The sequence below is a fragment of the Mustela nivalis genome, assembly GCF_964662115.1.
Source record: "Mustela nivalis genome assembly, chromosome: 18".
NCBI lineage: Eukaryota > Metazoa > Chordata > Mammalia > Carnivora > Mustelidae > Mustela > Mustela nivalis.
This window is the reverse complement of record NC_139037.1, coordinates 17,557,613-17,576,327: the sequence shown is the minus strand read 5'-3', so window position 1 is coordinate 17,576,327 and position 18,715 is coordinate 17,557,613. Positions and strand designations below refer to the sequence as shown.

The 18,715-nt window shown below is 49.5% G+C and overlaps 1 protein-coding gene across 4 annotated transcripts; it reads left to right on the top strand.

Annotated features, from left to right (window-relative positions):
• The first annotated feature begins 467 nt into the window (after positions 1–467).
• Positions 468–17,352, top strand: NUTF2 (nuclear transport factor 2). 4 transcript variants are annotated; one of them, XM_082711783.1, is made up of 6 exons: positions 814–919; positions 7,892–8,060; positions 11,325–11,452; positions 14,028–14,099; positions 14,184–14,282; positions 16,832–17,352. In XM_082711783.1, exons 3-6 carry the CDS (start codon positions 11,354–11,356, stop codon positions 16,943–16,945), a joined length of 384 nt encoding a protein of 127 aa, XP_082567909.1. In that variant the 5' UTR covers positions 814–919; positions 7,892–8,060; positions 11,325–11,353; the 3' UTR covers positions 16,946–17,352. The 4 variants fall into 4 exon arrangements, with proteins under 4 accessions (XP_082567908.1, XP_082567909.1, XP_082567911.1 ...); XM_082711784.1 differs by lacking the exon at positions 814–919 and adding an exon at positions 1,245–1,385; XM_082711782.1 differs by lacking the exon at positions 7,892–8,060 and having other exon boundaries at positions 468–919.
• The last annotated feature ends 1,363 nt before the right edge of the window (positions 17,353–18,715 follow it).

The window sequence follows — 18,715 nt, the reverse complement described above, 5'->3', positions numbered from 1 at the left end:
CAGGCCTGACTTAGACACAGGCCTTACTTCAAATGTTTGTAATGCCCAGGAAACGATGGAAATGGGATTATTGACAATCTGGTCGCTTAAGTCACGGGGAAAGTTTGGGAGAGCCAGTTCGTTTTTCTTGTTAATAAAAATGAAACTCTTAGCTGCCTTGCCTGCTGCAAAAACCAACAAACAAAAAAACCCAACTTGGAATGTTTTGGAGAGCCCACGTGGTACAAGTGTAAGAGTAATCATGTCTCCAGCCGAGTCCGACTTGAGCATTTGCGTCTCCAGCCCAAAGGAAAGCTTCGACTGCTCGAAATCAGGTTTGGGCCTGGTAGGGCGCTTGAATGCTGGGACAGCAGACACTACGGGTTCCGCCCTGGCTGACTTTAGAGCACCGCTCGGAAGAGTGGAAGGGCCAGAGGTGGGAGGGGTGGCTAGAGGACCAAATGGGAGGAGAGTTCCGGAGCGGAAACAGCGCAGGGGCCCCGGGAGGGGCGGCTGGGCCTGCTTGGGGCCAGGCGGGACTCCCACGGAGGCGGGGCCTGCTTCAAACCACGGCGCAACCTAGGCGGGGCCGGACCAGCTGGGACCTGGCGACAACTAAGCCCTGACCCCAGCCTGGCGCCAACCTCGGGTGTTCCAGAGGCTTCCGCTAGACCACAATTCTCAGGGGCTCGCCCTGGCAGCCTCCCTCCCCGGCTTAGCCTCACCTCCCGCTCTGCGGGCCGTGGCTGGTCCTCGGCGCATAGCACACCGGGAACTGTAGTTTTCTCCTGGCACACTTATGCCAGAAACGAACTCCGAGGGACTGCGTTTCCCAGAGTGCAGCGGGGTGGCGAGGGAAGGCAGGGGGGAAGGGACAGTCGGTCGCAGACCGCGCTGGGTTGCCGCCGCCGCCGCTGCCGCCATCGTGCCAGCCCCTCGGGTGAGTGTCGGGGCTAGCGCGCCGGGGCGGGGGCTGGGCCGCTGGAGCCGCGCTCTGGGCCGCTCGGAGCCTCCGCTGCCAGTCTCCGGGCGCTCCCCCCGCCACCGGCGGCCCGAAGCCGCGCGGGGACGGGGCCATGTGTCGCGCGCGGCTCCGCCTCCCGCCGGTCCTCTGAGGCGGCGGCCGGGGGGAACAGAGAGAGACAGCCAGGCGCCTATCCGGCCGTATCGTGTCCATGGCGGGTGCAACGGACTGCGCGGCGGCCGGGCCTTTTTTTCTCTGGTCCAGACCAACCCAGATGGGGCTCTCCGGGCCCCGCCCCGTCTGGCCTAGCCCGGCCTGCCCGAGTCCTACAAGCTCTGCAGGCAGGCTAGCGGGACGACCCCAGCCCCACGTCCTGCCACCCGCCAGCGAAGGATCCGGGGATGGGCAAGCGCCACCCGGCTCGCTCCGGAGTCAGCATTGGGTAAGGGCGCTTTCCTGCCGCAGCCCGGGATTAGGACTCTCACCCGGTTTCTGAATATAGACGGGCTAGGATGTAGGTGAACTCTTCCCCTGCTTGTCTGTCCGTTGGGAGTGCACAAAACCTAACTCCCACTCTGGAATTGATGCGTGGGTTCCTGCGTGGAGGGCAGGTCAGGGAATCAGGGGCGGGAGGGGGGTTCCACATGGGACTTCACCCCCCGGCAGCCTTGGAGGATCTGGCCTGATGCGATGAGCTGCTTCGGCCTGGTAGGCTCAGACCCCGCCCTTCTACTGGGGACCAGGCCCCAGCTGTGGGTAGGTTGGCCGGCCCATTTAGTGAAGGAGGGGAGAAAAGAAGCCACGGAGGTGAGGTTGGATGTGTGAGCCCCCAATACGTTATTAGACCCCAGGGGTAGCGTAATCCTCACATCTGTCCTTCCCAGAGTCATCTGCCCTCCTCCCACAGAGGAGAATGATTCCAGGAGAATGGTGGTGACAAGGTGGGTTTTAGTGGAGGAGAAAGTAGAATCCAGTCCCGAGGACCATTGCCAAACGAGAGACTGGATTTGAAGCTACATTGATGGTGTGCACATTTTGGGTGTGGGGCTCAGATTCAGACTCTGTGGGACCCTCCTGAAGCTTGGGTGGGAGAACTAGAGCTGAAAGCTGCAGAAAGTCAGACTCCCCTCACTTGTTCACTTCCTGCTAGCTGGAGTAACCTGTGTACAGGCAGGAGGCTGCTTGAGCCTTGGGAAGTTGCCTTCAGTGATCATTCCAGCTACCCCTGTGAGTCCTGGGAGAAGAGAAATATCTAGCTTTAAAGTATCTAATGGGCTTTATAAAGGCATTTCTGATTGACTGATGATGTATTAAGGGACCAGTCCAGAGAGAACCTTAGGACTTGGGGAAGAAACAGCTTGTGGAGCCTTGATTTCTCTGACCCAGTATAGCTTCTGAGCCATAATTCTTGCAAAGATTAACACAGCAGCTTAAACTCCGCAGGCCTGGTCTCAGCAGCAAGCAGTTCTCCTAGGAAAGTTGGGTTAGGCCCATGAGGCAGAAAGCTGCCACCCTTGGACTTTTTCTTCCTTGAGTATTTCCTCAGGTGATGTTTTTCTGGTCTTTGGGCTCTGGCCTTTGGAAGTTTTCTTTTTCCTACTTTGTCTAGTCATTCTCCTGGTTAAGGAGGACAGGCAGAGATCTGTCCAGACCTCCTAACCAGCACTTCCCTTCTCTCTGCACTCAAAACCTCCTTGTCCACCTCCTGGCCAGTAAGCACATGGAAGTCGGGTTCATTCAGCAGGCTTGGAAGGGTCTGGTTTGCTAGTGGAGATGGGCAACAAGGAAGGATTGCCCGCAGGACACACATAGGATCCCTGTGATAGAATCTCATAGTACTGGAAGCAGTTGTTTAAGGATCCTCTCTAGATTGTCAGGATTGGTTCTGTCTAGGACACAGGTTTCAGGTGCGGTAGGCTTATTTCTGTGGATTAGTTTGCATATTTTACAGCCTTAGGTGACTTGATGACAATGGTTTGCTTCAAGGTCAAAAGATACTTTTCCTTCTTGATACTGTTCCTTCACCACTGGCAGCAGCATCAAGAGTAGGAGGAATTCTGGTCTCTCCCTCTCATTCCAACCCTAGAAGTTTTCTATAACTTCTGTGTCTGGGCTTAGCTAGGCATTGGTAGGCATCCTGACCCCCAGAAGTCCTTGACCTTTCTGGGACTTGGCAGGCCATCTGTATCTCAGAGATAAGAGGAGAGTCCTGAGGTTCTTCAGAATCTATCTGCATCTTCTATTCGGGTAGGCTGACTTGGAAGTGGGGCCTGGCATGGGGGAGTCAAAATGTGGCTGTATAAGCATGGCAGGCTGTGAGGGTGCCTGCGTTCTCTGCTCAAAACTAGGTCCTTTAGTGACATGGAGTGTACTTCTCCTCTTCAAGTCACATCTCACTTTATTCTGCTGTCTTTGCAGTTGGCGGGTTGGGGTGGCATGAGTGGTTTAAGAATGACCAGAATTCTCAAATTACAGAATTGCAAAGCACTTGTGTAAAAGAAAGTCTGGGATTCCCTTAGTGGGAATCCCTATTAGTATCTTAATCCCTATTAGTATCTTAATAGGAATTTTTTTTCTTTTCCTTTCTCACCAATGATTAGTATTATTCAGCAACCATTCTTTGGGCCTTTTGTGTGTTAGGCTCTGGGCTGAGGCTGAAGGTAGAAGGATGAATCTTACCCAGTGCTGGTGCTGGGGAAAGGAGTAATGTTGTTATGTGCTTAGGGCTGAGTTGAAGGGACCTACAGGGGCTCTTGGTCCTGTGCAGAAGATGGGGCTTTGCATTGATTAGAGCACTGAAGAAGAAAGGTTGTTAGTGAGCCTTTAAAAATCTTTAAAAAAAGAAAAAAATTGAGCAGGATTTCTAATGGACTTGGGTTGAGTTAAACCTCCTCGTGGAGATTTTTGGTTTTTCAGGTTTTTTTAATTTAATTTTTTTCTTTTTTTAAGATTTTATTTTGTTTTGTTTCAAAGATTTTATTTATTTATTTATTTGTTTGTTTGACAGAGAAAGAGAGAAGAAGCATGGGGAGCCTCAGAGGGAGAGATAGAAGCAGGCTCCCTGGTGAACCATGAGAGACTATGGACTCTGAAAAACAATCTGAGGGTTTTGAAGGGGCAGCGGGGGAAACCAGGTGGTGGGTATTGGAGAGGACACGGATTGCATGGAGCACTGGGTATGGTGCAAAAACAGTGAATACTGGGCGCCTGGGTGGCTCAGTGGTTAAGCCGCTGCCTTCGGCTCAGGTCATGATCTCAGGGTCCTGGGATCAAGTCCCGCATCGGGCTCTCTGCTCAGCAGGGAGCCTGCTTCCTCCTCTCTCTCTCTGCCTGCCTCTCTGCCTACTTGTGATTTCTCTCTGTCAAATAAATAAATATAATCTTAAAAAAAAAAAAAAAACAGTGAATACTGTTACGCTGAAAATAAATTAAAAAAGAAATGTTAAAAAAAAAAAAAAAGGAGCAGGGAGCCCCATTCAGGACTTGATTCCAGAACTCCGAGGTCACGACCTGAGCCAAAGGCAGATGCTTAACCAACTGAGCCACTGGCATGCCCCTAAAGGAATTTTTATATGTTAAAGTAGACTTACAGGATCCTGGGGGTTGGGCTAAGATTGCTTTTTGTGCTCAGAAGAGTATTAATATTAAGTCCTTATATGTTGCTGGTATCTATTATGTGCCAGTTCCCTAAGCCCTGAGACTAGAGAGGGGACTATCTCAGAGGAGGAGAACCTCCCTCTTATGAGGCAGGTATATTTGACGTGCCTGGGAACTTCAGCAGACTGGGGAAATTATGGAATGATTTTTTCTTTTTTTTTTTTTTTTTTAAAGATTTTATTTATTTATTTGTCAGAGAGAGAGTGAATGAGAGCGAGCACAGGCAGACAGAGTGGAAGGAAGAGTCAGAGGGAGAAGCAGGCTCCCTGTGGAGCAAGGAGCCCGATGTGGGACTCGATCCCAGGACGCTGGGATCATGACCTGAGCCGAAGGCAGCCGCTTAACCAACTGAGCCACCCAGGCGTCCCGGAATGATTTTTTCTTAAAGCCTCGCATACTTCATCAGAGCCCCTGGGTCTCACCAGGGCAGAGACTGCTGCCCCCCAGGAGTGATGTCTTTGTGTAGAGACATTGGTTCCATTGGCAGAGGTGGTTTCAGTCCTAGGTGAATGCAAGTTCTCCCTTGGTGTAGTTCTACTTTGATCTGCTGAGCATGCACTCGGGCTTTCTCTCCCGAGAGGTGTAGAACTTGCTGATTTCAGAGGGCAAGAAAAGGCCAAGGCTCCATTCCTCTCTGTCTCCTTTGTTACCTCTGTACTTTTTGCTACTTGACATTGGCTCCCAGCTGTCCTAATCCCGGCCATTTTAGTGGACGTTTTAATGCTGGCTATGCTAGTGACCTTGCATCGTCTTGAATTCTTAACCTCTTGGAATTTTGGTTTCCTTGTCTAGAAAATGATGATACTCATACTAGCTTTAAAGCTGTGAGGCTCAAATGAGAGCACATTTGTGACTGTTTGGCTTACAGAGAAGGCGTTCCATTTAGCACCCAGGGGACTCCATGTGCATCCCTTTATTCCTCTGCTCACCTCAGTCTGGGAGTGTCAGGACAGTGTTCGCCAGGCATGGTCGTAGCAGACCACAAGGATGGTCACATAGGAGCTTCAGGCCCAACTGGAGAGCCAAGTCCATATATACCTGATATGCAGTTTCATACTCTGGGGTTGAGTTCATGGATGGGAGCTGTCTAGGACAGGGGCCCAGAGATCTCTGAGTGATGTGGGAAAGGGAGGCTACTCAGGGACTAAGTACAGAGCAGAAAGACCAGAATGCAAGTCTCAGGTTTCAACTTTTGAGCTACCCAGGGCAGCCCTAAAGCTCTGGATCCCTCCTCTAGGCAGAAGAGAAGGAAAAGCCTCTCAGAGTGCTGGGGGCACCTAGGCCTTGGGTCTGCCCCGGGGAAGCGTTCTGTCACCGCCAGCCATTCAGGCACCAGACCTTGGCTGATTGCTCTCCAGACTTCAGGCAGGAGAGTGATGGATTAGGCAGTTACCAGTCTTCTGTCTGGGCCGCTCTATGATGTGGTATCCGTGTAGGAAGCTGAGGTAACCACCTTTTTTCTAGCTCTTGACCTGGGGCTTCACTTAGGACTTGACTGACTCCTTGTAGCTGGGTCTTGCTCTGTACTCTCAGTTGATTACTCCCAATAGCCCCACAATTACTGGTGGGGAGACAGGGTCAGAGGGTGATAGAATGAGGGAGAGGAGCAGTAGGCTAGACCCCAGACGTTGAAGCTGTGGTTGTGTGCCTGCTGTAGAGCCACAGCTGTGCCTCAGGTGACGGGGCGGGGGGGGGGGGGGGTTGGTCCAAGCCCCACTTGCCACACCCTCAGACAAACAGGTGATTAGTGACAAAGGGTTGTTTCCTGATGACTTGAACAGAAGGTCTAGTTGGAGGGAAGTGGGTCACTTGGCCACTTAAATTCAGCAGGGTTTGTCCAGAAATCTCTCCTCCAGAGATGCAGGGCTGGGCCAGGTACCATGGGAACAGGGCTGCCTAGGTTAGGGAGAAAGATCATAAATGGATACATTAAGTGTGACTATTTCATGCAATGATAAGTGGTAAGAAAACAAAACGAGATGGTGAAATGAGTAGCTGGGCAATTACTTTAGACTGGAAAGAGAAGGTGTCGGTGAGGAAGTGACATTTGAGCTGACACATATGTGGCAAGGAGCCATATTCTTGAAGATCCAGGGAGAATAGTAATCCAGGTAGAAGGATAGATAGTTGCAAAGCTCTTGGGTGAGAACAGGCTCAGCATATTCCCAGAAACAGGGAAATACCTGACTGTAGAGGAGGGGAGAGAGCAGGTGGCAGGAGATGAGGTTGGACAGCCAGGAGGGCAGGTCACCCTGGGAGCCTTGAAGGCAGGCTGAATGGTTTAGACTTGTGAGGGAGAATAGAAAAGGAAGTAACTGCGAACATTTGAGGGCCATAGGACCTATGAGGATAACTAACGGCCATGGTTGATGCCGATTTCAGGGATCCCACTAGAAGTTCAGCGTGTCTTCTGGCATTCCCTACAGGCCTTGGTGATGGGTACTCAAAAAAAGACAAGCATGGGTCTTCCTGTGTATCTGTTTGGAGTTTGTGGCATCTTCTTCCCTATCACTTTCCTGCCCCCGTCCCTGCCCCAGGCCTAGCTAGGATAGGATCTATCTCTGATTTGCTGAGATGGTAGAACTGAGCTGTGACTTTGTGGGTTTGGGAAAACTGTGAGATCATCCCCCATGAAACGCCTATTGTTGAGTTTGGTGTGGAAATCTGGCCTGTGCCTTTGTTTAGAGGCAGAAGCCCTGGTTCAGTCCTATCTTGCCCCTCTCTGAGAAAGTCAAGGTTAGAGGTCAGGGCTTCAGCCTTATTTGCCCAGGAGCACTTCTCTCACCTGTGTGTTTGCTCATTTTTTATCTCTGCCCTATTGTCTCTGGGGGTGCTTGTCTCCGGAGTCAGCCAGACCTGGTTCCATCTAGTTCCACCATCCATTAGGCTCATGTCCTTGAGTGAGTTAGCTAACCTTTTCTAAGCTTCATTTTGTTTAAGTGTAATGTGGGAGTTGAGTCACAGGGTATTAGGAGCAAATGTTCGTAAAGCTCTTAGCACATTTCTGTGTCTGGTACACATTAGGGAAAATGACATGTTATCAGCTGGACACTGCTATTTAAGTTTTGTCACTGGGAAAGACCCAAAATTTGAGGATAAAAATTAAAATTTTCCGTTGTCTAATGGGCTCTTCTGGGCAAGAGGTTTTAATCTGGGGTCTATGGCTGAACCTCAGGGAGTGTGAACAACTTGAAATTATTCACAAGGCTGGGTCATCTCTACCATTGTGCAAATTTATTGGGAGAGGGCCACAGTTTTTGAGACATTCTTAGAGGGTCTTTGCACCCACAGAGACCTAAAGGTCAGTGAAGGCTGATGCTCAGTGGGCGAGAGGTCATCAAGGTCATTTCTGCTCCTCGAGGAGCCTGGCCTCAGTCAGCCTGCGGACTGTTGGGGTGAAGCAGGAGATGGCGTGGTCAGCGGCCCTCTTGGAAGAACTGTAGGAGAAGCCGTCATGAAGGTCAGTCCCCGATCTGATGTGAGGCTGCTCTAAGCCTTGGCATTTTTCTTTTCAGACTGTTCTTTCTGCAGTATATGTATTAGAAGCAAGATCAGGGCTTGCTGGCCATCCTGGAGAGCATCGTCCTAGCCTGACCCAGACCCCTCCCTGTGTTGCATGGGGATAGATGGGGGGCGCATTGCTCCCTACTTCTTTTTCTGGATGCAGGAATGCTGCCTCCTAGCCATGAGTTGAAAGCTTGTGGGAAATTTGGAGTCAGAAACTAAATCCTATAGTTTGCTGAGCCACTTCCTGTGCTGGTGTGGCAACACCACCACTGGAACCCTCTTAGCCCAGAGCTACAGTGTTTCGGCAGAGGAATGGGCCCTGGCTGTGTTGATAACAGTTTTGCACATGGGGTTGGGATCAACATTTAGTCTGGGAGGGAGGACCCAAACAGATGGAGTCTGAACAGTGAATTGAAGGAAGAGCAGGAACTAATCAGGCAGATGTGGGGTGGGAGGACATCCCAGCGGGAGGATGCATGGGGTAGGGGTGGGGCAAAAACCAGTGAGCAAGTGCACAGTGAGGTCTGGTCATTTGTGTGTGGAGCTGGATGAAGGTAGGAGGGAATGGTAGGGACATAGGGAAGGGTGTGGAAGACCACCTGTGTAGGAGCTTCAGGGTCTAATCCAGAAGTGAGGCTGTTATAGAAAAGGGACATGGCCAGCTTTGTTGTTTAGAGCTTGGGGACAAGGTTAGCAGGAAGAAAGCCCTGGCTTTAACCAGGGGACCCAGTATCAGTTGGGCTTGGGGCAAGACAGATTGCTAAACCTCAGTTTTCCTATCTGTAAAGTGGGATGACTGTGGGATCTGACCACATGGCTGTCATGATTACTACAAGGAAATAAACACAACAGGGTCAAACAGGCCAACAGGTTGGTATTGACTTCAGGGGCCCTACTTGGAAAAGTCCTTTAAACCATATGGTTTTGAAGGTTCCTTTTCACACTTTCTAGGAGCCCTGAGCAGTCTCATTCCTTAGAAGAGCTCACTTTGCCCTGTTCTGCCCCACCAGACCAGAGTGCCCTCCTGTCCCTTTAGTCCTCCACCCTCTTCACTCCACCACTACTTCTGCCAAGTAGTTTTAGTATTGACAAGTTATCACACCTTAAGAACAATATTGAAAAAGAAATAAACACCCCCACATTTCCTCTGCGTCACTCTTCTACCACATGGCACCACTTTTCTTGTCTTTGGATCTGCTTTTATTTAGCCTTTTTTCTTGCCACACTTCATCTCCAGATTCCTGGTTTCCTGCCCTTCCCTCTTTTCATATGCCCAGACACTTGCTTATGCTTTTTCTTTCAGTCAGCCATGTACTCTTTCTCCAAGACCTCTCTTGAGGGCTGCCCCATCTTGGTGAGTGAGCAATGGCCCTCATCCATTCCTCCAGCTTTCCTTTTGCCCCAGAGCTCTTCGGGACTGAGTAAGATAAGACATCATGGGGTAAGATATTGTAGTGCTGGGCCGCAGTGAGTGAACCAAACATAGTGAATACTAGGGTAGAAGGGCTAGAGGTTTGAGATGTGGCAGAGAGATTGGGGAGTGGGTATAGCCACAGTTTCACCCCTTGGAAATGTGACCAAGACAGCAGCTGAGACTAGCTGTTGATCCTATGCTTTTCCCACTTGTTGATTTGTTTCTTGGCAGAGGATAAACTGGGACACACCTTGTGTTCCTGTGTAGCAGGCGTGGCTGGGTCCAGGCTTTCTCTTCTACTTGTTTTAGACTTTCCTGGACATTTCTTAGTCATCCCAGCACTGAGCTCCTATTTTTAGTGCCACCACCTCCTATGGGACCTAAAATAAAGTTGGCTCATCTTCCTGGCCCCTCATTGGCTGGAGTTTTGGTCATAGGATAGGAGATTGGCTAGATTGGGAATAAGCCACTGCCCCCGTACACTATCCATCCCAGCTGGCTCCTCTGGCATTGGGTGAGGTCATAGGGACTGGAGCGAACTAGCAGGTTCCCTTAGTGAGGCTTTGCAACCACTGGCAACATCAGGGCTCCATCCCCTTACAGTGGAGGAAGGTGAGGCCCTTCTTACGGCAGTTACTTGGATCAGATTCCACCACAATTAATCGTAGTCTGGTAGGGTCGAACCCAGCTCCTTACCTCTTTGGTTTAGAGTCCTGTTACCAGGAGATAGGGAGATAGTCCCAACTACATAACAATGGACAAGTCTGGTGTCATGGGATTCTTCAGTGAGATGTGGCCTTCCTATGCCAGGCTAACAAAGCCAGAGTGCCTCTCATCTGGGGCTCAAGTTTGCCATCTAGTACCCTCAGAGCTGTGATGTTTGTAGCTATGAGGGGGTCTCAGGGGGTCTCCTTTCCTCCTTTAGAGACCAGAGGGGGCCGCCCCTTCCAGCAGAGACAGTGCTGGGATGAGGAGTATGAAGAAATGACATGTTTCCTTCCATAGCCTCCATTTCCGCTCCCAACAACCCTCAGTATTACTCTCTGATCTTTTGAACTCATAGCTGCAGCTCTGAAGTGGGTAGGGGTAACTCTCTGTTCATGAATATATGGAAAGATTTTCCAATGCTCGAAGAAGCAGACTGCTCCCAAGACTAAAATGGAGGGTCACTTGCTGTTTTGTTGCAAGTGGGGCATTGAGGAGCCGTCTTCGCCTCTTTCACTGGGTCTTCCTCCACCTGCCAGTACAGCCCTGGGGTGGTGTTGATGGGACTGAGGACTGCAATAGAAGACACTCCACACAGAGACATCTAGTTTCTGACCTGCAAAGTGGGAAGAATGACAGTAACTCTGGCCTTGAAGGTTGCTGAGAAGATCAAATGAAAAGATGTGGGAGAGTGATGTGGTTAGCTCCTACTTAAAAGCCACCCGCCTCCCAGCCCCACTCCCCCACCCCGCCATTAGGCATTGAAGGGCTTACTCTGACTTGTCTTTGTCTTGGCTCCACCCTCAGCTCCCATCCTATATGCTTCATATCCCCGTCACCTCTTTGTTTCATCATTCAGAGCTCCTCAGAGGAGGGGCTGAGTGTGGTCCACCTCTGGGCTCCCTGCGCTGGTCTGTATTGGGAGGGGTCTCCTGCCAGTTCGCCAGGGCTTGTCTGTTTCTTGGGAATACAGACCTCAGCAAAGGACTTTCTGCTCAAGGAGGGCAAGAGGGGTGGGGGTCAGTGAGGAAATAGCAACTGGCTACCTCCCGCTACCTTGGTACCAACACTTCCCTCTCTGTCTCGCTGGTCTTGCAGGTCTCAACGAGGCCGGGTGACGCTCCAGAATGGGAGACAAGCCAATTTGGGAGCAGATTGGATCCAGCTTCATTCAACATTACTACCAATTATTTGATAACGACAGAACCCAACTAGGCGCAATTTATGTAAGTCTTCAGCTCTAGGGCCTGAATGGGACTCCACGGGATCAATTCAGATATTGGGCTAGCCTGTCCAGTTCACACATTCTAGCAGCCCTCACTGGATTCGGCTATACCTTTCTATTTGAGTTTCTGTCCGTGGGATAGGGGGCCTGAGGCCTAGCCCAACCACCCGCTCTGCACATTCCTTTCAGTCATCTTCCATAAGAGTAGGGGTCCAAGTATCCTTGGCAGGGTGTTCAGGGCTTGCCATTCCATGGTCCTGGGAATGCCTCTGGTTCCAGATTGGACAGCAGCAGGCAGATGCGAGGACTCATGATGCTCTCTGGAGGCGGCAGCTATGGGCATCATAAGTGCAGAGCTGTCTCCTGGAGGCCCTAAGTCTAGTTTCCTGTACTCATGGTAAACAAATGAGGTTACCCTGGGGAGGCCGGTGTGTCTTTTTTTTTTTTTTTTTTTTAAGATTTTATTTATTTATTTCAGAGAGATGTCGCAAGTGGGTGTGGGGAGCAGTAGAGGGAGAGGAAGAAGCAGACTTCTCACTGATCAGGGAGCCTGACTCAGAGCTCGATCCTAGGACCCCAAAATTGCGACCTGAGCTGAAGGCAGCCACTTAACTGACTGAGCTACCTAGGGGGCTGAGGGAGGTTCATGTGTCTTTCAAGAAGCCCTTCTAGGCAGGCATTGCTTGGTACTATTTTAATGATGTTCGTATACACCAAGCACTACTTGTATCTGACCTGTCCAAGACTCAGTCACAGAAGTTGATGGATTGGGCCATGCCTAGCAGGTCTGCGCAGAATGGAAGTGATAGGAGTCATCTAGCATAGCCTCAGAGCCTGACTGTGAGTAAAGCACTCCTTATCTCTAGAAAGTCAGGGTCAACTGTGAAGAAAAAAAAAGGATTTTACCAGTGGAAGGTCAAATTCAGCACCTTAAATTATTTGGTTGTCATCGTAGGTAGAGAATTTTAAAAACTTGAATTGACCTGACCCTGGAATCCTGACATTTCTGCCTCAGTGCCTCTCAAAATCAATTAAAGCAGTCCTGACCCAGAGAAGAGAGTCAGCAAGGTCCTAAAGGAGTGCTTTATCTTTGTTCTTTCCTTTTTTTTTTTTTTTAAAGATTTTATTTATTTATTTGATAGAGAGATAGAGTACAAGCCGGGGAAGTAGTAGGCAGAGGGAGAGGGAGAAGCAGGCTCCCTGCTGAGGAGGGAGCCCAATGCTGGGCTTGATCCGAGGACTCTCAGGTCATGACCTGAACTGAAGGCACATGCTTAACTGAGTGAGCCACCTAGGCACCCTTATCTGTGTCATTTCATATAATCTTCAGCACACGTCCCCTTTAATGATCAGGAAATGGGTGCCTGGGTAACTCATTCAGTTAAGTGTCTGCCTTTGGCTTGGGTCCTGATCTTGGGGTCCTGGGATTGAGCCCCGCATTGGTCTCCCTGCTCAATGGGGAATCTGCTTCTCCCTTTCCCTGTACCCCTCCCCGTAGTTCCACTTGTGTGCTCTCTCTGTCTCTCTCTTTCAAATAAATAAAATCTTTAAAAATATATAAATAAATAAAATCTTTAAAAATATATAAATAGCCTAGGTGGCTCGGTTATTAAGAGTCTGCCTTCGGCTCGGGTCATGATCCCAGGGTCCTGGATTCGAGCCCCACATTGGGCTCCCTCCTCAGTGGGAAGCCTGCTTCTCCTGCTCCCACTCTCCCTGCTTGTGTTCCTCTCTTGCTGTGTCTCTCTGACAAAAGAATAAAATCTTTTAAAAAAATTTTATAGGGCGCCTGGGTGGCTCAGGTCATGATCCCAGGATCCTGGGATCGAGTCCTGCATGGGGCTCTCTGCTGAGCAGAGAGCTTGCTTTCCTCTCTCTCTCTCTCTCTGCCTACTTGTGATTTCTGTCAAATAAATAAATAAAATATTTTTAAAAAATTATATATATATATGTATGTATATATGTATATATATAAATCAGGAAACAGACTCAAAAATAAGTGGCTTGCCAAATGTTATAGCTGGTAAGTGGCAGAGGCACTTTTGAGTTCTGCCCCTGAAAGCTGTGGCAGGGGAGATCTGGAGGGAAGGGGAGAAAGCTAATGGATTGCATGTTGATGGAAGGGAGGGTCCCAGGCTAGGCCTTGGGAGGCCTTGTCAGCTTCCAGCTTCCATCCTTCCCTGATCCTATGGATGTCCCCATGGGAATGGCCTCAGTAGAACTTAGCCTAAGGTCTAGAGATGGTGATGAATATAGGTTGTTTTCCTTATTTCTTGTGGGCTTTCTGGTGCTGACTGACCACACAGCAGGATGATTTTTGCCAGCCTGGGGCTCAGGCATATCAGAGGCCATATAACTTCTTGAATAAAAACTGGTAACGAGCTTACTAAATACATTTATATTTTCTTAGTGTTTCAGAGCCTGGGCTCTGGGAAGATAGGGAATAATTAAAGAGATTGTTAATAGTGTAAAGTATGGAAGCTACCTTCAGTTCTTTTCTTCACCAATAAGGAAACTGAGGCTTGGACTCATTTTTTCCCAAACAAGGCCCTAACCCTATGTTTTCTGGGTTTCAGATTGACGCATCATGCCTTACGTGGGAAGGACAGCAGTTCCAGGGGAAAGCTGCTATTGTGGAGAAGCTGTCTGTAAGTAAGGGCCAGGGCCGTGCTATAAGCGGCTGCTTCCCTGCCCTGCTGGCTGCAGCATGCCACACACTCTTTCTTTTACAGAGCCTTCCGTTCCAGAAAATCCAGCACAGCATCACGGCACAGGACCATCAGCCCACGCCAGATAGCTGCATCATCAGTATGGTTGTGGGCCAGCTCAAGGTAAGTAGTGCTGCCTCGTAATACTGGTGGTAGGGAGGAGTGGGCAGCAGAGAAGAGCCCTGCACCCCAGCCTTCTCTGTGGTGTGACCTGCTTTTCAAGGACACCCAAAGCATCTAGAGCTGTGTAATTCAGTACAATAACAACCACTAGTCACATTTTTAAATTACATTTTAATTTTAATTTTTTTTTTTAAGATTTTATTTATTCGTTTGAGAGAGATACAGAGACAGAGAGAGAGGAGAGTATAAGCAGGGGGAGAGGCAGAGGGAGAGGGAGAAGCAGACTCCCCGCCGAGCAGGGAGGCCGGTGTGGGCCTTGATCTGAGGACTCTAGGATCATGACCTGAGCCAAAGGCAGATGCTTAATCATCTGAGCCACCCATGCGCCCCTTAATGGTAGTTTTAAAATTATATTAATTAAGGGGCACCTGGGTGGCTCAGTGGGTTAAGCTGCTGCCTTCAGCTCAGGTCATGATCTCAGGGTCCTGGGATCGAGTCCCGCATCAGGCTCTCTGCTCAGCAGGGAGCCTGCTTCCCTCTCTCTCTCTGCCTGCCTCTCTGCCTACTTGTGATTTCTCTCTGTCAAATAAATAAATAAAATCTTTAAAAAAAAATTATATTAATTAAAATGAAATAAAGTTACAATGGAGTTTCTCACTTGAACTATCCATGTTTTAAGTGCTCATAGCCGTTATGGTGGCCTGTTGGACAGTGCAGACATAAATTTTTTTTTTAAGATTTTACTTATTTATTTGAGAGAGAGTATGAGAGGGGAGGAAGTCAGAGGGAGAAGCAGACTCCCCACGGAGCTGGGAGTCCGATGCAGGGCTCGATCCTGGGACTCTGGGATCGTGACCTGAGCTAAAGGCAGTCACTTAACTAACTGAGCCACCCAAGTGCTCCCAGTTTTTTTTTCTTTTTTTTTTTTTTTTAAGATTTACTTATTTGAGAGAGAATGTGTATGTGGGGGGAGGGGCAGAGGAAGGGAGAAAGACAGAGTAAGAGGGAAGATACTGAGAACACTCCCCACTGAGTGCAAAACCTGACACGGGGCTTGATCTCACGACTCTCACGACCCATGAGATCACGACCTGAGCAGAAATCATGAGTCAGGTGCTTAACCAACTGAGCCACCTAGGTTCCCAGACTGTTTGTGTTGTTACAGAAAGTACTATTGGAGAGAATTGGTCTAGAGCCTTTTCGGAAAAGGGACAAAAGATGTAGGAGCAGGGTCGAGCTGTGGTGTCAAGCTGTTGGGCTTCTGTACTGCCCTGAAATGTAGGTAGGCTTTCTGCTGGCAGCGGGCCCTTCAGGGGCCAGCTGGGTGCTGAGTCGCAGTCACTGTTTGAGTCCATACTCCCACTCCCTGAGCTGGTCGCTGGCTCTTCCACCTGCTGAGCAAAGCAGATTCCCAGAACTCCTGCTCCTCTTTGCACTCTTCCTTCCTTCTTCTTAAGACCTGTCCTCTTCAAAGCCTTAAGCTCCTTGGTTCCCCCTTGACCAGGTCTCAGTCTCCTGGACCTGTGTCACCATGGGGCTCTGAAGGCCTGTATGCCTTCTCCCTATGTTAGATGGGGCCTCCTGAGTTGAATACAAGGACACAGAGAGGAGGCCTCTAGGCCTCTGCCATGGACCCAGAGGGACCTGCCTTCTGGTTTCCTGTCAGTTTTTACTGCCTGCCCAACGTGCCCTGTCCAGAGTTTGTGCTCAAATAGGCCCCTTTGAGTGAAATAGTCTCTCCGGGGGGGGGGGGGGGGGGACCCTCAGTGCCTACTTTCTAGGCTAGGGTCAGTAATCATTGCCCATTCCTACCTGGCTTCAGGTTAATTCTGGTGTTTTTGTCCCAACTCAGAATCCCCAAAAGACTGATTTGCCTTCTTGCTCATGATAACTCTCAGAAAACCCAACAATGTTAGATACTGAGCTGGGTGAGTGGGCTCCTACCCTAACTAGGCTTCATCCCGGTCATCTGCAGTTTGGCTGAAGGTGTTTTGCCTTTCTTTTCTCGTTGCAAATGTTATATATGACGTGACAGGAAACATTGCCTGGTGGCATTGCTTCATTTTTGGCCTGTAGAGGTGTGATTATAGTGTGAACTCACTTTTGAGCCTTTTCTCAGTCACCTGATCACAGTCAGTAGTAGGAGTAGTTTCTCCTAATTGGACTACCTGGCATGGTAATCAGACAGACACTAAGATTGTTTGTTTTTTTTTTAGGTACTCTAAGGTCTGTGGTGAGCAGTGCAGAAGTCTCTCAAGTTGATCACTATGCCTAGAGATAGGAGCTCCAAGCTCTGTTGTAGTAGCTCAACAGTGACTTACTTGGTGGTTCAGGTGCATGCAGCAGCGTGAGCTGCCATCTGTGCCCCCTGTGTGCCCAGTATATTATATCAGTTCATGTTCACAAGTATCCTGGGACTATATTGGAAGTTAAGTCCAAGACAGTAGGGTCTGATCCCAAAGTCGGCATTGTTTGTCCTGTTCCCCTACCCCTGAACCACCTTCCTGTTCTTAGGCTCACTAACTGAAGCATTTTCTTTCTCCTTACAGGCTGATGAAGACCCCATCATGGGGTTCCACCAGATGTTCCTCTTAAAGAACATCAACGATGCTTGGGTTTGCACCAATGACATGTTCAGGCTTGCCCTGCACAACTTCGGCTGACCTCCTCCCAGCCAGGCACTCATGCTGTTTCCTCCTCCCTCCTCTTCCTGATACTATTCACACTCCTCCAGATGCTCCAAATATCATACACAAACGAGCAGGGCCGCGGTGGGAGCGGGTGCAGTGTGCTGCTGCTACCGAGGTACTGTGCATGATGTTTGGATGCTAGACTAGTTGCATCTGACAGGAGAAGTTTGTGTTGTACCAGCGCATGCCTTGGAAAGACTTAAGTAATGCAAAAGGTTGTCTTTTTTTTTTTTTTTTTTTTTTAATCTACTGACAAGTTGCTCTAGTAACCCAAAGAAGTGAAGGAGAAAGCAGCTGCCTCACCGCCCGATATTGATTTGTTCGGATGTTTCAATGCCTCATGATACAATAAAACCACAAAATTTTCTTAACAGTTTAAATTGTTTTAATTAGTTTAATAGTTGGCTGGGCATCAGTAATCACCTTGCCCCATTGGCTCTCTCACGTCTCATCTTCCCACCTTTCCCCCAACTCAGCAATACCTGTGGCAAAGAGAAAACTGCTGAAGTGGCATTCCCAGTTAGCTTCTCTCAGAAGCCCTGTAGGGCATAATATTCCCCACCTCAGCTCCACTGGGCTTGGAAAACTGAGCTGCAGACAGCTCAGGTCCAGCCCAAAGCTTCCTCTGCCCCAGAGCCTTTGCAGTCAGTTCTGACGACTCCTACATTGCGTAGGATCGGGCCTCTGGTAATAGAAATGATCTAGAATCCCCCTGAAAGTGACTCATCAGGTTCAGGTGCTCTGGACTGAGGCCTCAGCAAAACTACCCTATGGTTTTGAGGGAGAGGGTCCTGTTTTACCCCCCAGAATGGTCAGGATCACATCCAGGGTGCCCCATAAACCCTAAGCCAAGCAGAGGGCAGCTCAAATTTTGTACCACCTGCTTTGGATGTCATTGCCCAGAGGGAGTGCCCAGAACACCCAGCCTCCATTGTCCACAGAGCAAGGCCCAGTTGGGTTGGAGTATAGACTTAAGAGTTAGGAAAGTCTGAGTTTGAGGGATTTGTGCTCTGGGATTTCTCACCCCTCAGACCTCTCTAAGGCATCTCTAGGCCTCCTGCTTCCTCCCTCACCATACACACACCTTCACATTGTCTTCAAGTCCCAGGAAATCTTAACTATTGGGGCAGTTTCTGCTTCTCAATTTGGGGAACAGAGGCCTTGCCCATTGCAGAACTAGCCCTTGAGCCCTGAGACCTCTGGTGATATAAGCCTGGGTGGCAAGATAGCAATCAAGCTAGAACGAACCCAGGTCTTGGGCTGGTGCCCTCTTAGGGGTTTCAGGATTGGTGAGGGCGCCACAGTTAGGCAGACCATAAATTGAGGAGATTTCAGTGGGACTGATTTAGGATGCTGTGTGTTTGGGGAGTGGGGGTTGGGACAGAGTAGATGCCTGGTGCCTCTTAAACCACCCTGTATTCTGCAATACAGCTTCTTCCATGTACCTGTGCCTGAAATTTCTGCAATAAAGAGGTGTTTGTAAACTCTGGTTTCTTTTTCCTGTCTGGGGGTGTCAGGCCTGGGTGGGTATGGATGCTGGGGGACATGAACAATGTGATGTTTGTGTTTTGACCATTTGCCCTTGTAATTCCTGGGCCTATGATTCCCCTGAGACCTTGGGTTGCCCTGCCCCATTTCCCCAAGGGGAAACCTAGGCTCATACCGATTCAGGTTCTTTGGGAGGGTCTTAGGGACTGTAACCTGAGCGGCTGAGTTGATCAAGTTTCAGGCCCATCAGGAGTC